General features: G+C 37.4%; 1 protein-coding gene across 1 annotated transcript in view; it reads left to right on the top strand.

Moving 5' to 3' along the window:
* Positions 1 to 393: 393 nt before the first annotated feature.
* Positions 394 to 17,606, top strand: part of LOC111144544 (DLC1 Rho GTPase activating protein) — a 408,863-nt gene continuing 391,650 nt past the window's right edge. Inside the window, exons 1-2 of the mRNA XM_022498870.1 lie at positions 394 to 912; positions 16,016 to 17,160. Of these exons, the coding sequence (XP_022354578.1) occupies positions 16,141 to 17,160 (1,020 nt within the window). The 5' untranslated portion in view covers positions 394 to 912; positions 16,016 to 16,140. The remainder of the gene's footprint in view (positions 913 to 16,015; positions 17,161 to 17,606) is intronic.

Raw genomic sequence — 17,606 nt, 5'->3', positions numbered from 1 at the left:
TTGTGTGACTGGAGGATTGTGACTGGAGGTAATACTGCATGTGCCATGACAGGAACTCCTCTAATTCTGTGAAAGATTCCTGGGATGGGAGAGATTTGAAGACCATGTTCCTGTTTACTGATTTCTTGGGGTTTTACTCACAGATCCTCTCAGGTACAGGATGTAGGGCTGCAGCATTTTAAATTGTGAGTAGTGTAAAAAAAAAAAAAAAAGTTTTCCTACTTAGGGGATGACGGTTTTAAATCTTTAAATTCATCTTGCTCTCAGAAGAGATCTTTTGCAAGGAGAAGGGCAGAGGTATTTTGATAAAGTCGTGCCTACACGTTTAGTAGAGTGGGAAAGTTGTAGAGGAGGGAGAAAACTGTTTTCTTTCCTTGCTTTTCCTTTTCTTTTTTTTCTTTTTCTTTTCTTAATTCATCAGCAGTATGGGATAGAGAAAGCTCTAGGACTTTATGACTCTCCAGCTAATCACCTCAAGAGCTTTGACAAACTCCCTTCAGTTCTGTGTAAAATCAGAACTCCTCAATCGCTCAGGCGGGCTCTGCTCTGCCCCCCTCCCTCTGCTTCGTGCACTCTTTCTCACATGCACTACTCAGAGGCAGGAAATGCTTCCCAGGCAATCTGGGCCTGCTTGTGGAGGCCCCTTTCGCAAGACATCAGTCTGAACTGAGTGGACAGAAGTCCCCAGGAACGCCTCGACAGACTCCTGCGTGAGCCCAGGCTCCCTCCAGCTGCAGACGGTGTTTTTGTGAGAATCACGCTCTGCGTTAAGACTGCTTAGAATAGAGCCATGATCTCAACCACGAAATGTGAACTTATATTCTGGAGGAGCTCACGGGGACGGACTTCTTTCCTCGCCTGAGTGTTGAACAATGTCATGCCTGGGCGTTTCAGCTGCTGCTCCTCATCTAGGTAAGACGCTGGGGACTCTCTTGTCTTTATACTTTGAGGCGGTCGTGGAAGAGGCAGAAAGTTTGACAGAAACATTAGCTTCGTGCACGGAGTGGTGGTTTCCTATGTTTGGGAGCTAAGCTATGAAATTTGGAAGTGGAAAATGTTTAGGGAGGGGAAAACTGCGAGTCAAAATTGTTTTAGCACAATGTCAATTCTTCAAAGAGGCTCCGGAGAGATTTTACTCTTTTCCTCCATAAACTGAGATTTTAGTTTAATCCCTTTTTATCTTACCTTTTTTATGAATAAAACCAGGTTTCCTAGTGCATGGCATAATACAAAAACAAATACATATTCTCACCCTTAAGTGTGAGGTGTAGACGATTTCTTTTGATCTCCCCTTCCTTTGCCAACAGGGAGAATAGGTAGCACCAGAGTGGCTTTTCTTAATAATGAATCCCCAAAGAATATTCTATGTGTCATGTAAAGTATGAAGATAGGACTCCTCAGTATTTCCCCAAAATAGTGTTGACCACAGTGCAGGCTGTTAATGTACAGCTTAAAGGTTTCATTAAAAAAACAAAACACACATGAAACTTCATAAATTATTTCTATCCTAAATAGTATTTGATCTGACTTTTAAAAATTTAAGTATTAGAATTGGATTTAGTTTGTATTAACTTTCCTGGATTCCCTGCTCCGGTCATATTTTGTGAACATTTTTGAAGAATTGAAGTAAATCTCAATGACAGCGACATTCAGTATTATTATTTTAAGGCAGCTGGAAATCACTGCAATCACATGAAAAACCAATCATGTATTCATAATTCATACAGTCATAAAATTAGATTTCCACTGGGCTGTAGGTATATTAAATGTCTAAACATGCAATATATGAAGAAAGAAATCTAGCAATGATTGACATAAAATGAACTTATAATGCAAAACATACCGTGGCATTTATACTTCCAAAGAATTGAAAATGAAAATAATTATTTTATAGGAATGATGTGGAATGATATGTGAAGGGGATAGATATTTGTGTATATTTCCAAATCAATTAGATGAACACAAAACATCATAATGAAAGATGAGAGCTGTTTGACAGTTGGATCATAAGAAATCAAGTGTTTTAATTCCAAACTTTTACACAGTACAAGGTGACCATTTGTTGTATTAGCTAACTTACTATTGGATTCTATGCTAGTATAAGTTATCTTGATATATTTTAACTATCCACTAACAATTTAAGATGTGTTAAAACATTTAAATATGATTAAAAAAAATCTTGTTCAGCATGTGAAAAATAAAATGCTGGCTTATCTGAATTATGATTTAATAAAATCCCTGAAAAGAATTTCGAGGAAGGAAAGAACATAAGAGACCACTTCAAACACTGTCCTTAGGTTGCCTCAGAGAGCTGAGGAATGACATTCAAAAGTGACCTGTCCAAGGTCACACTGCTAGCTAGTAGAAGAGATGACAGTGGAATACCACCTCATAATTCAGAGATCTTTATACTATATCCTCTTGCTCTCAAATAATAACCATGCAGAATGAAGTATGAATATGTCCAGTAGAAGGCTACTTTTTGACAGAAAATTGTAGTACCACTTTAAAAAATAAGAAAGGCTCAAAGGTGCCACCCGTGTATAGTATGGGGTGGGGGGCAAATCATGGTTTTAAAAAAAGAACCAAATTCACCCAAGTAATGAAATATTCTCATATGTAAAATTTTTCTCATGCCTTCAACAAACACTTCAGTGGAGTAACTCTTTGGTGACCATTTTGTTTTATTTCATGTTTATGCCAAGGAAATCAATCTATATGCTAATAGTTATATTAATTTTAAACTGATGTTTCTTAAGAGAATAGTGCCAGAAAGGAGCTTGTCTGATTGATATCCTCATGTTCAAATGGTATCATAACCAGTCTGTCCCAAGCAGTGACATTCAGAGATTTTACTTCCCCCTAGCAGAATCGGTTTAAGGATCTCATGTACACGGATATTCTTTCTTTTATCTAACCTACAGCTCTATTGCTGTAGCTTATTTCCAGTTTTATGGGTTTTTCCTCAGTGGAAATATGGAAAACTGAAATGGACATAAGAAAACATAAGTGTACATTTGTGGGTCAAATAAAGCCAATTCCTTTCATCTTCCCTTGTACAGCTTATTTTCAATCCATTAATTGGTTCACATATCTACTCTAAGCCTTCTACAAAGTCCTTTAGTTGTAGAATATAGAATTTCTTACAGTATATAAATACATGTCTGACCGGTGCAGTGTAAAATGAGAGAGTTGGCTGCTTAAGCTGCATCATACTTCATATATGACAGTAGATGTTGCCATGCACACTAAACACTGCCCTTTCCAAGGCAAGAAACTTTCTCACAAAATGAATATATGTCATTTCTACTGCATGCCATTTCTTAAAATGTGTGTCATGATCCCTTTTCCCCCATTTTTATGAACCAGATTGAATTTCCTGATGTTATTACATTTTAAAGATGCATTATTCAACCCTTTCAGTGTCTCTATCCTACACATTATTGGAATGAGGAATCAATGAAATAAAGCGGTAGCCTAGATAACTGACTACACGGTGACTAGAGAGCCTAGCAAAAGAGAATACATCATTTTATTATTTTCTTAAGAATCTTATAATTTAAAAGGAGGATTTTTTTCTAACCACACTTAAACCTGCCCATACCATACACCTCATTATCAAGACTGTAGGCAAGCTTTAATCTCACTCATAGAGGATTGGGTCTTGTAGGCTTTAAACAAGTCTACATTGGGGACATTTTAAATTAATCCTTTGTTTTGATCTTGTTTCTTCTTGGAGAATGAATGAATTCGTGTATGATCTTACAATAAGAATATTTCTGTAGAAATCGTTACAGTACAACAAATTTCCAAAGAGTTGGTCTAGATCTGGATCAGAGAATTTTATGATAAAAATAGAGACATGTCAGTAATTGTACATGAGAATTTAAAGAGGATGTGAGAAAACTAAAAACCCCCAGATATGAAGGAATTGGCATGACCGTTGTACCTTCTTCCCCCATTGAATGATAAGCCCCTTATGTCTACAACTTAAACCAAACAAGTTTGGAAAGAAGTCCAACTCCAGATTGACTTTGGTGTGGATATAGGGATTTACTTCCATGGTTCTATTTTGGTGTTAAATTGCTAGTCAGTTCATAGAGTTTTGAGAAACAGATGGACTTAGTTTTTAATGAAACTAAACAGAATAAAGGTGAATTTAGACCTAGTTAAAAAGAGATTGTTGATTTTGATTGAGTAGATTATAGAATATGCAAATAAAGTTGAAAAGATTAAATAAGGACTCACGTGCAAAAAATAGTGGGAAGGCGATGTAAACCATGTGCATATAAATGTGCTCATTAATTAAGTAGATGGATAGAAAAAATTATTGTACTAGTTGTACGTGTAAAAAGGTTGTTTTGTATTAGACTAGACTAACAAAGTGTTTTAGCAATACAATTCAAATAATTCAAAGAAAAAAATCAATCCTATCATGGAAATGAGTTGGAAAGGAAGTAGGAAGATCCGAGCAAGTTTAGAAATTCAATGTTTCTTGTTATTCTCAGCCAAAAACATATCCTAGCATGTCAGATGCTATCAATACCTGTTTTGTCAATAATCATTTGTGGAATAAATCAGAGGGAAAGAGGAAAGAAAGGAAAGCAAAACTGGTGTAAAGAGTGGGCATTGTGGGACTTTTTTTTTTTTTTTTTTTTCGATTTTCCAGACATCCTGCGATGATAGAATAATTTTTACAGGGGAAAGAAGATAAGAGGTTGTCAAGAATCATCAGAGCCTCAGGCCAAAGGTTAACAACATTCTCATAAGAAGACATTACAAATTCATTAAAAACCAGAGGGAAGCATGAGCATCCAGAAGTAGTTTAAAAGTAAAAGTTACGTGAAACCAGTGACAGCAGAGCTCTAGTGAATTTTCCACAATTTAAATGGGGTGGTGAACTGAAAAGCTCCTGGGCAGAGTCCGAAAACTGGCTCTGATTTCTATCTTCACCACTTGATGTTCTGCAATGTGAACCCTGCCCCATAACTACTTTGAGCTTCTGCTTTTTATTGGTAAAGCAAGGAAGATAATGAGAACCGTTCTATCATTGGGTCATTTTGAGCATCCCATGAGATTTTATATGGGCAAACTGTTTTGCACACAGTATAACAAACAAATCTTTGTTTAGAAAAGCATAGGTCAATTAGTCAAGGAAGGAAGAAAGACTCATGGTATTTCACATTTTGGTCAAATTGCTCTTTTATATTGAAACAACATGGGCATGCAAGGGATAGTTGTGTCTCATACACAGCCATGGATTCTGCAGCTAAAATCAATAAAAACTAAAGGAGTCACCGTTTTCACCATCAGCAGCAGCATCCTATCCCCGAACATCTAGTGAATTCTCACAATATGCAATGGATTGAATGTTCTATGCGTATTGCTAGCTTAGTATTATTATTTTAGCTTAATACTATTATTTTCCCCTCAACAAAACTTTTTGTTATTCCCATTACAGAGGTGAGAAAACTGAGGAACACAAAATCTAGGTAACTAATCCAAATACTGGGGGGGTGGGGAAGGGAATGGTTCTTTAACAGGCATCTTACCTCCACAAAAAAATGGAGATCATAACTTTTGCCACCGGTAGGTATTTGACCTTGAGCTGGTTACTAAGTCCTACCAAAATTCCTCCCTATAAAATTAAGGCAGTGATAGCAACTACTCCACGGAGTATTTGTGAGTACTATTACCAAGGGAGATGGTGTAAGAACAGTACCTGACCCACAGTAAATGCTTAGTAAATGGAAGTCATTTGTTACTGTTCCTATTATCATGATCAGAAGTTTTCAATGTGCCTGCTGTTAGTTGGGTATATAGAAGAACACTTGGAAATCAAAACAAGCCCCACTGGGCATAGGTACATGATTAAATAAGATGAGAATTAAGGATATTAAGAACAGCAGGCAAAGTTGATGGCAGAGGCATCAACCCTTGTAGGATAGTGACCTAACAGAAGTAGTTAAGTTCCCAGTGACGTCATGTTCCCAATTTCAGTGGAAGTCATACTTTTTGGAGGAGGGAAATCTCAGTATTCTCTTGGCACATAGCAAGCCAAGCACCTGGGTGGGTGTAGCCATATTTCTCATTTGCAGTTAGTGATTACTGTGTCTACCGTTAGAGGGTTCTTAGAAATGATAGCAAAGCTAAAAATAGAAAGTGGCCACTCAAAGCAAAGACACAGCTCACCATGCTGATGATAAAGCATTATAATCCGTGTCCCTCGTTGAATAGAAACGCTGCTTTGCCATTCAAAAACAAAAAGCAACCAAGTTCTTGACGACAAATTTAACTCTAAACTATTTCCTTTCACATGAAAAATTTCAACTGGAGCAAGTTCAGAACAAAGACAATACTTTTCTTTGGTAATAGGGGTTTGATAGAAAAAAGATATTAAGGCAAAAACCCAAGTGGTTAATTATTAGTGAGTTTATTTGCAGAAATAGCTAAGCTATGGTATAGTTCTAAATGCTCAAAGGATTCTGCATAGGATGGAACACTATCGTTGAGAAAACCATGTACTTTTATAAAATAAAATGGGAAAACCCAAAGAAAATACACATAGCTAGAAATTACTGCATCCATGATGCAAACTTGTTCCCCATGACGGTATGAATTTGGGAAATCTTTTGGAAATCAGTTATCCCCCAAAAGGTCTTAGTGATATCAGGCAAATATTATGACGTTTTCCAAGATTTCCTCAAATTACATGTGGGTAACTTAAGAAAACTTTTAGAGACTCTGCAGACCTGGCTGACCTGAGCTGTAAGGGGTAATAAGTTGAACACTGCCAGGATCTGGGCTCCTCCCTGCAAAAAAAAATCAGAAATTACTGAGGCTGCATTACATAGCAGGAACCTGAAGGTAAAAATAGGGCACCACAGGAATAATAATTTTTGCAATTTTAGAAACCTGATTTTTTATGATGAGCTGACTTCTAGTGAACTGAACAGAGTTCATTGTCACATTTGTCTAATTCCTGGAATCTTTGACTCTGAAAGCTAAGTATAAGAAAAAATTTTCCACGCTTAGTAAAGTTGAGATATACATAAAAATAGATAAATCTTAAAAGAGTATTTTAAATTGGATACCGGCTTCTTCCTTTTTCTTCTAAAGACCAGAAATGATGGAGACTTGGATGTGTCTTTTGGAAAAAGTAATATAATGCTTATTCCACTGACTTAGTTCATTATGGGTGGTTTCTTCTATAATTTACTAACTTTTTTTATATCCAGACAGCCCAAATACATGGAAGCTATTCCATATATAATATTTTAAGCTTCAATAATTTACCAATACAGAATTTCAATAAAGGGCACCTGGGTGGCTCAGTTGGTTAAGCGTCTGCCAGAGCATCTGCTCAGGTCATCCTAGGGTCCTGGGTTCGAATCCCACCTCAGGCTCCCTGCTCAGCAGGGAGACTCCTTCTCACTCTCCCTCTGCTGCTTTCCCTGCTTGTGCGCTCTCTCTCTCTCTCCCTGTCAAATAAATAAATTTTTTAAAAAAGAGAATTTCAATAAGAGTTTGTTTTCCACAGACAACTAATGAGGCGTAATGAGTAAATTCCAACATCTGACAAAATATGCGAAAGTAAATGGGTAATGATTTTGTGAAGAATTAGAATGCAGATTGCTACCAAAGAAAGACAATCTGCATGAAATCATATGAAGATAAATTCCTGCATCATATTATTAAAGGTCTCTCTCTCCCACAGTCTATTTCTAGCCCTTTCTGATTTGGATTAGACAACCTGAATATTTTAAAGGAAAAGCACCAATTGTCTTTGGCTAAAAGTTGGCTACTCTGACCCCTGAGTAGACTCATAGAAATGCTTTTTTAAAATGTGTTATCTTTTTTGGCTATTTGTTCCTGCATTTACATAAAGGAATTAGGAAGAGTCGTATCTGCCCCCACTTTCTTACTGCTCCTGAGCATCTTGAAATGAGACATCAGTTTGGCAATGAAAAGCATTCCTCTTCATGTTATCATTGAGCTGGGGGAACAGTGGGAAGATACCCAAATGTGCACAATTTGGTTCACTAGATAATTCGTTCCTTGACAGCTCCTTCGAGAAAACAAATTTCATTCTGGCCTTTGCAAATGTTCACTGTAGTGAAGATTTACTTTGAACTGGCAAGCACACATTTGAAGAACTTCATTAAGTTGTGGTCATGTCTATGTTGTTGCTTCTGTTCTAGTTGTCTAATTCAGTTCTAAAGTGGTTTGGAGGCCTTTTCTATTTGCAAATGTGACTCCCTGAGAGGAGACGAAGACACATAAAGATTTAAAATCATGATAGGATGTTCAGATTCTCAGTGTCTCCATTTTGCTGACTTATCATATTAGCCACAAAGTTGGTCAATGTAGAAATGTTCTTTTCTCTGTTCGGATGCATTCTGTATTCTTGTAAGAGTGCCTTTTAGAGAGCTGAAACCACTTGCAATTAAAAGGAGGTTATTTTCCTCATATCTTTTCTTCTTTCCGTCAGTGACTGAGAATATGCTACGTGGTAGATATTACACATAGATATGCTGTAAAGGAGTTGTAAGAAGGAAAACATGACCTAGAAATTCAACATGGGATGGGTAATGAAGAAGAAAGACCCTAAGGGAAACCAAAGCAACTGAGGCCACCTCAGGAGAGAGGAAAATAAAGAGAAAATGTCAGTACTATTATGCTTTTATTTTCCCTTCTATTAAATACATAGAATCTGTGTGAAGGTGTTTTAAAACAACCTGGGAGCCAATTGTGTGTGTGTGTGTGTGTGTGTGTGTGTGTGTGTGTGTACATATATTTTTAAATTTTTATTTTTGTATGTGTATGCGTATATATGTCTATGTATGTCGTTTGTGTTCTGAAAGGATACAATGAGATACACACATTTAAAGGTCTAAGGGATTGAATGAGAAAAATTGCCATCATGCTAAATACTATGATGGAGTGTCCAGGAGAAGTTGAAATAATGCAATGGAGAATTCCTCTTTTCATATGCATTTACTCAATTAAAGTTATTTACATCTTACTTTTTGTATCTTAAAATTTCTGTTCAGATAACATTTTAGAAGGCTATCACTAAGAGGATTACCAAGAATATTTTTTCCTGACTTGCAGGAGTTCTTAAAAGGGTTGGGGGAAGAAAAAGGCCATTAAAAAAAATCACCCAAGGGACACCTGGGAGGCTCAGTTGGTTAAGCAGCTGCCTTCGGCTCAGGTCATGATCCCAGCATCCTGGGATCGAGTCCCACATCGGGCTCCTTGCTCGCCAGGGAGCCTGCTTCTCCCTCTGCCTCTGCCTGCCACTCTGTCTGCCTGTGCTTGTTCCCTCCCTCGATCTCTCTCTCTGACAAAAAAAAAAAAAAAAAAAAAAAAAAAAAAATCACCCAAGAATCTTATGGAAAATTGCATGACATTATTGGCCCAAAATAAATACCCAAACTGGCACCTTTATTGTGCTAATGGAAGGAGAAAGATGTATTTGTACTTGTGAGGGGGTGGTATGGAGAGGGTGGGAGGGAACACAGGGAATATTTGGGTCCTATTAGACATATTATAGAGGAAATGTAGACATATTTACCTATCAACTCAATTTTAAAATTACTGCTGTGGAACATATTAAAATATAGTTTAAATTTATGTTATTATTTAACATGCTTTCTGAGATTCAGAAATTTTTCTTTGCCTCAAGCAAATAACACAAAGAACTATAACAATTTCAACTGTTTTTGACTGTTTTTCCTATTACCTCCATATTTCTAAACAATATGATTATACTATATTTTTCCCATTTTAGTCATTATCTAATAAATTCCTATTATGGAATTTATTTATTATTATGGAATTCCTATTTTCCTATTATGAAAAATGAAGAGTCAGCTCTCTGAGATGGTTCTTCCCAGCATCCCTAACCTCAACTCCTACAAAAATTTTATGCTTCAAAAATAGTTGCTTTCATAATTTTTTGCTAAGTCAGTATTTGCTGTTTGCATTATTTGCCTACACAAAAAAGTTTCAGCTAAACCAGGTCATGTACTATGATTATATTTCCTTTCTTTTAAAACCCTGTGTTTCCTGGAGGTAATAATTGATTTTTTGTTTTCTGTGTAAATATTACTAACTCTTCCACCTAAATTGTTTGACTTTATTATAAATTCCTCTTATTGTGGCCACATACCTCATATAATCTATGATTTCCATGGTTTTTTCCTTAGAGACATCTCTTGTAGAGAACTTTAGGATTTATGTGAAATGATTGCCTGCTAGGCCTGCTACATAAATTTCATCCTAGAAATCCCATCCCCTGGTCTTTGTGTTGAGTTTCTGACTCCCTTGTTGCCATGTCTTCTCCATTTTATTTATTCTTTTATTTGGATAGAACTATCCCTCCAGTAGCTTCTTGAGGAGGGGGGAAATTTTTTAAGGTAGATTAAAATTAGGTAGATTAAAATAAAATAAAATAAAATAAAATAAAATAAAAATAAGGTAGATATAAGTTCCCATCAGAATTTTGAAGATACATTTGCCTGTCTTGTTTCCAATTTTGCTATTAAGAAATCCAATAACATTGGGATTCCCAATGCGTAATGTATAACCTCTTTTTTCTCTTTCTCTGATAACATATATGTTCATTTGCTTACCTCTAAAGTTCTGAAATTTCACAATAATGTTTCTTGGTGTAGTGTATTTTTATTTCTTGTATTACTTCATACTTCACAGATTTTCTTGAATCTGAAGACAGGTCTGTGAAATATTCTGAAAAAAAAAATTTTCTTTTAAATCTCTCCCCTCAATTTTCTGAATGCACCTGAGAAATGTGGTTCCCCTCCAAGGTGTCAAATGGGTTTTCACATTGTTAGTAATTCTCTGGAGTTTATTTTTGCCTCTGCCATCTTTCCCGAAGAGGTGATTCTAGAACGGTGAAACTCTGAACCTCAGGTCCCATTTGATTTGGATGTTGTGGAGGCAGGAAATTTACCACAGAGGGCGTTGTTTAGGGATTCTCTCCTCTGGAAGTCCTACCTAACATTTCCATCATCCCACAGGACTCACTATTGAAAAAGAAGGATGGATGGATGGAAGGATGGATGGATGGAAAGAAGGAAGGAAGAGAGGGAGGGAGGGAGGGAGGGAGGGAGAGAGGGTGAAAGAAAATAGAAGGAAGGAACGAAGGGAGGAAGGAAGGAAAGAAAGAGAAAGAATGAAAAAAGAAGGAGGGAAGGAACAAGGAAGGAAGGAAGGGTGGGAAAGGAAAAGAAAGAGGAAAGAAGGAGGGAGGGAGGGTGGGTGGAAGGAAAGAAGAAAGGAGAAACTGATGACCCTCTGCTTGATGTTAAAACTTACATGGAATTTGTGGCCATGAGAAGACTTAGTATTTGTCTCTACGTGAGTTTCTCTCATAAAATTGTAAGCTCGTTTAGGAAAGGTGGAATATATTATTTAGATCTACATTGCGAACATTTAGCAGAGTGTCTGTGGCCCAGTGGCCACTAGATAAACAAGTACTGGAGAACTGATCTTGGCCAGGCAGTGCTGCTGTCAGTTTTTCATTCCTGCCCACTTGATTTCAGCCTCCAGTGCTTTAATTGCATTGTATTCTCCCAGACTGTAGAATGAGAAGTGGTGATTATCATCGGAATCTTCTTCTCTAAGGATAGTTGAAAGGCCAAAATACATAGTATGTGTTTATTTCAGAAGCAGGTGCAAAGGAGAACGTGGTCATTTGATATGAGATACGGGTCAGTGATTCTCAAACTAGAACATCTCCAATTGATGTCATTTAGTATAACAATATTGAATTTTAGTTAACTTTAAAATACTGTATGGCTGGATGCCTGCGTGGCTCAGTCGGTTAAGCGGCGGCCTTTGGCTCAGGTCATGATCCCAGCGTCCTCGGATCGAGTCCCACATCGGGCTCCTTGCTCAGCAGGGAGCCTGCTTCTCCCTCTGCCTCTGCCTGCCTCTCTGTCTGCCTGTGCTCGCTCTCTCTCCCTCTCTCTCTCTCTCTGACAAATAAATAAATAAAATCTTTTAAAAAAATAAATAAAATAAAATACTGTATGGCACAAAATGCTTATGTTAAGGAGTAGTGTTACAAAATTAATTCAAATAATAAATTTGAAATTAATTCGTGTCTAAACATCTTATGCACTAATATCACAAAAAGCAAATTTGGCCATTTTACATTTTCCAGAATCGTTACAACATTAGAGGTACATAGAGTCTCTTGTAATATTAATATAGTGGTGTTAGAACACATGCATTTAAGAAGTGAAAAATCCCCATGGAAATTCACTTCATAAAATCAACACCCTGAAATGACCTACACTTTTCCAGATCCTTCATCCAAATCTTCAGCAGCTGAGCTCATTCTGAATGAAAATGCACAAAAGGGATTACCAAGATAATGTAACAAAATTTTGCAAAACAAATAGTCAATAGTTAGAAATATAATTTTAAAGAGAGCAATCTGATGAGGAGATTGATAGGGAAAAATCACGTCTTTTACAAAGACATCTGTAACTTATAGGATGGATTCTAGTCAATTCAGATGATTTGGAAAATGAGGCCAATATACTCAGATGCAGCTGACAGTAATCCAGTATTCCCTCTTTATTTTATTTTATTATGTTATGTTATGTTATGTTAGTCATCATACAGGACATCATTAGTTTTTGATGTAGTGTTCCATGATTCATTATTTGCGTATAATACCCAATGCTCCATGCAATCCATGCCCTCCTTAATACCCATCACTGGGCTCACCCATCCCCCAACCCCCCTTCCCTCTGAAACCCTCGGTTTGTTTCCCAGAGTCCATAGTCTCTTATGGTTTGTCTCCCCTTCCAATTCCTCCCCTTCATTTTTCCCTTCCTTCTTCTAATGGCCTCTGCACTATTCCTTATGTGCCACATGTTAGTGAAACCATATGATGATTGTCTTTCTCTACTTGACTTATTTCACTTAGCATATCCCCTCTGGTTCCATCCAAGTCTATGCAAATGGTGGGTGTTCCTCCTTTCTGATGGCAGAGTAATACTCCATTGTATATATGGACCACATCTTTACCCATTCGTCTATTGAAAGACATCTCAGCTCCTTCCAAAGTTTGGCTGTTGTGGACATTGATGCTATGAATATTGGGGTGCATATGGCCCTTCTTTTCACTACATCAGTATCTTTAGGGTAAATATCCAATAGTATGATTGCCAGGTCATAGGGTAGCTCTATTTTTAACTTTTTGAGAAACCTCCACACTGTTTTCCAAAGTGGCTATACCAGCTTATATTCCCATCAACAGTGTAAGAGGATTCCCCTTTCTCCACATCCTCTCCAACATTTGTTGTCTCTTGCCTTGTCAATTTTTGCCATCCTAACTGGTGTAAGCTGATATCTCAGTGTGGTTTTGATTTGAATTTCCCTGATGGCTAATGATGTTGAACCCTCTTCTTAATACTCTGTTCAGGCTTTAGCTCATGGGAGCAGATTTTAACTATCAAGCTTATAAATAGTATTTAAATAGGAAGTGTGAATAACAAGGTTTGAAGAGAGAAAAATTTTAAAAATCTATCAGACCACAGGATATGGAATGAGCACTGAAAATAGAGAGATGATGGTCATAAGGATAATTAGGAAATTTTTTGTCTTAAAAAATATAGACACTATACATTCACAGGAATGATTTGGAAATGTCCAAAGAACCTAGATGAACAGGACAGGAGTTAATGCTTTCATGTGTTCAATCTACCTAATTTACCATCTCTCTTAGCAACTAGACAGCTTTAGAACTTGTCAAACTATCTTCCTTTGACATTATAAAAACACTCACCCATTTGCCAAGGTTGAGTGAAGTCAATTAATATTATGGTAAGGTCCTAAGGGTAAAACTTTTCTGTAATCCCTTCCCCCAAAGAGTTAATAAAACTCAATTTCTTTTTAGTAAAAGAAATGAATCCAGAATTTAGTCTCAACTTAAATGTGAATGTGGCTTAGGAATGACACAGTAATACCACTTGGCATTTCTTAAGTTAGCCTGCTCTCTCTACACTGGATAAAAATAAAGAAAAGAAAGCATCTAAAACAGAACCGCCCTATTACAACCCAAATTTGCCCATGAAAGCAGAAATTTTCTGGCCTGCATCTATGCGTTTTTTCCACTTTCCGTAGCCTCCCACACTATAATGACTTATGCATGGAATTCGGGGACTTTATATTTTCTTTTGAGTGCAGAATGAATGCCAACATGGAAAATGTGCAGGCTGACCATTTTCAAATGGTCACAGACCTTTGAGGGAACCCGATAGTATCCAGAAAGATATTTCGTCGGGCTAGGGTACCAAATCTAGTATATTCCTTAACTCTGCTGGTCTTCATAGGATTGGAATATTTACCTTTCTGGCAAGTGCTTAGTCAGAATACCTTGAAATTTTTGGTAGGGACTCAGAATCCTTTTCAGTAGACTGAAGTGACCCAAAACCAGCACAGCAGTTAATCTTGTTTATGTCCGAAATCAATAAGTCAATCCATGTTATGTGCTGACAGTTCTTGTGTGAAGGAAAAACTTGAAATGCCTGCTCTTTTGAATGGGATTTTTCTTTTATGGTCCAATAATTTGGTTTCATTATGGGACAACGTTTGAACTAGTCATTTTTGTAAAGTTCAGTTTACATTGGTATAATTTGTTTCCTTGAACGAAGGGTTTGAATAATTCAAGGCAAAAAGGAAAAGGCTACCTGGAATGTGTTTATATTTTACCTTATCTCAGGCCTGGTTTTCTGGTTTACTTACATTTTTATGGCCAAATTCTAATAGCAGTTCACAAACTAAACTCCTTAGAGGCCAAGAAGAATGCGACTGAAATTTCTGAGGAATTGTCCCAGTTGTTTTAGCATGCTCACATCTTCTTTTTGGTTCTCTGAATTCCTGACTGAGGAGTTGAGGTTTTATATGTACTAAAGCTGGGGGGAGGGAAGGGGCGCAGGTAGAATCTCCTTCCGTGGAAACAGTGACATTTGTTGGCTAAATCAGATCCAGGGCCTAGTTTGAATCCTGGCATACTTCTTGGATATTTGACCTTGGGCAACTTATATAATGTCTCTAAGCTTCAACAAAACAAGCTTGCTAGCTAGTAGTAGTAGCTGTGATAAGTGTGTGTGTAAATGTATTTATCCTCGGGCCCGGTCAGTGGTCTGCGTTACACTTTCTTATGAATTATGTGTTAATAGAAGCTACACTAGATTTTTTCCATGCTTCTTAGTCACTCTCTGGAGTAAATACATCCTGGGAGTTTGTTCTTTCACAAACTGAGACATTGCACATGCTGTCTCTATGGCTCCGATTTGGCATGAACAGACCCCTGGTGTTCTTTGCTGCAATTCAAACCAAGCAGCAAATAGATTTTTTTTTTTTAGATTTTATTTATTTATTTGACATGGAGAGAGAGATCACAAGTAGGCAGAGAGGCAGGCAGAGAGAGAGAGAGAGAGGAGGAAGCAGGCTCCCCACTGAGCAGAGAGCCCAATGCGGGGTTCGATCCAAGGACCCTGGGATCATGACCGAAGCCGAAGGCAGAGGCTTTAACCCATGAGCCACCCAGGCACCCCTAGCAAATAGATTTCATTAAGGACTTGTGTTCACAAAAGTAAAGCACAAAAGCATGGCAGCTAGAGCAACAACTTTCTTCTGTTGAGTTCTATTAAGTATTGTAATGCAAATATGTTCTTAAGGGAGTTTCAAGCATTCAGTACCTAACCTTCATTCATTAATAGGTCAATTGATCCAGCTGCATTTAAAGTGTTGTCATTGTTTTTTGACCAGAAATATTAAGTACGACATTTCATTCTAATAGGAGGCTACTTCTTAAAGAAGTAACATCATTAAAGCCGTCAAATAGACGCTCTATAAGATCTCTTAATCTTTCATAGCTCAGATTAAATGCTCTCTTTTCCAACATATATTTTGACTTGAGAATGATGATCCTGAATATATATATGTATATATTTTTTAAACTTTTTAATAGGTGGCGAAATGACAAAACTCACTCTCTTCTTGAATCACTACATATGAAGTCATCTTTCAGCAAGTTCCATCTCCTTTGGTCTCGTATGGAACGTATCTCTCTATCTGCTGTTAAACGACGATGACATGTCTGTAGCTATCAGAAAGAGAAGCTGGGAAGAACATGTGACCCAGTGGATGGGACAGCCTTTTAATTCTGATGATTACAACCCAGCATGTCATCATGGACTAGTAGCTGACAGCTTGCAGGCAAGTATGGAAAAAGATGCATCTTTAAATGTGGATCGTAAAGAGAGGTGTGTTTCACTCCCGGACTGCTGCCATGGTTCAGAGCTGAGAGACTTTCCTGGGAGGCCAATGGGTCACATTTCAAAGGAGGTGGATGAAAATGACAGCCATGAAGGTGAAGATCATTTTCTTTCTCTGGAGGCCAGCACAGAAACGCTAGTGCATGTTTCCGACGAGGATACCGATTCCGATCCATGTGTTACAGATGATAAGCAGATTTTAAGTACCCAAGGACAAAAAATATCAGACCAACATAACAACAGAGGAGCAGGCTCCTCAGGAAAGACACTGCCCATCAAGGACGATCATCAGAGTGACTCCTGGGGAACGACGGACAGAGCTGACTTAGCACTGGTAGAAGAAAGGGGGGAGAAGAGAGTTGTTGACGTTGTAAGTAAAAGCCTGGAGCTTTGTAATGAGATAAGCTTAAGTGAAATAAAAGATGCATCTAATAAAATAAATGTGTGTGACTCTTCGAATGTGAAAGATATTGTGCCTGAGAAGCAATTGCTTAATTCTGCTGTAATTGCTCAGCAACGAAGGAAACTTGACTTCCCTAAAGATGAACATGAAAGAAACACCTGCAGTGTAGTACAGGACAAGTTCTTGGCTCTTCCTTGCATGGACAGAGGACTGCCATTATTAAAAGCAGATTCTAGAAGCTGCCTTCTGCAACCTCCTTCCTGCACTGGTGGAATGTCAGCTGAAAATGGCCTCGAGAAGAGTGGTTTCTCAGAACATCAAAACAAAAGTCTCCCAAAGGTCAACTCAGGAGAGGGCATGCAGTGTTTACACTTAAAGGAAACTCTGGCCACCCAAGAACCCACGGACAGCTCAGTCAGGCTTCGCAAAAGAAAGGTAAGACACATGCACAGATTATCTGGCTTTGGGGATTTTATAAATATCTTTCTTACCATCACTTATTTTGCTCGGATTCAAGAGGTCTGTAAATGTTTCTATCGCCTTATAGTATAGCTGTATAACTCAGAGTATCTTCTTGGAGAAACCATCAAAATCCTTAAAAATTTAAATATAGTAACAACCTATTCATTTCACTAATATTATTTATAATAGTTTGTGAACATTGTATTCTGGAATTGTGTTGGAGACAGAATTGGTTTGACTTTCTTTAACTGGAATTAAATAGCCACCAGATAGCTTTTAGGTCAAGGCCTATCTGAAGAGTGTTATCTAATTTTTTAGAAAGAAAGAAAGAAATAGTATTTTCTTTATTTCATGTCAATTATTTATATTTATTTCTTTTTCCCTTAAAAAAGTATATTTTATCATAAGGGGTATCATTC

This window comes from Enhydra lutris, unplaced genomic scaffold, assembly GCF_002288905.1.
Source record: "Enhydra lutris kenyoni isolate GAN:26980312 unplaced genomic scaffold, ASM228890v2 scaffoldscaffold11, whole genome shotgun sequence".
Classification (NCBI taxonomy): Eukaryota; Metazoa; Chordata; class Mammalia; order Carnivora; family Mustelidae; genus Enhydra; species Enhydra lutris.
This window is presented reverse-complemented; position numbering and strand designations above follow the sequence as displayed.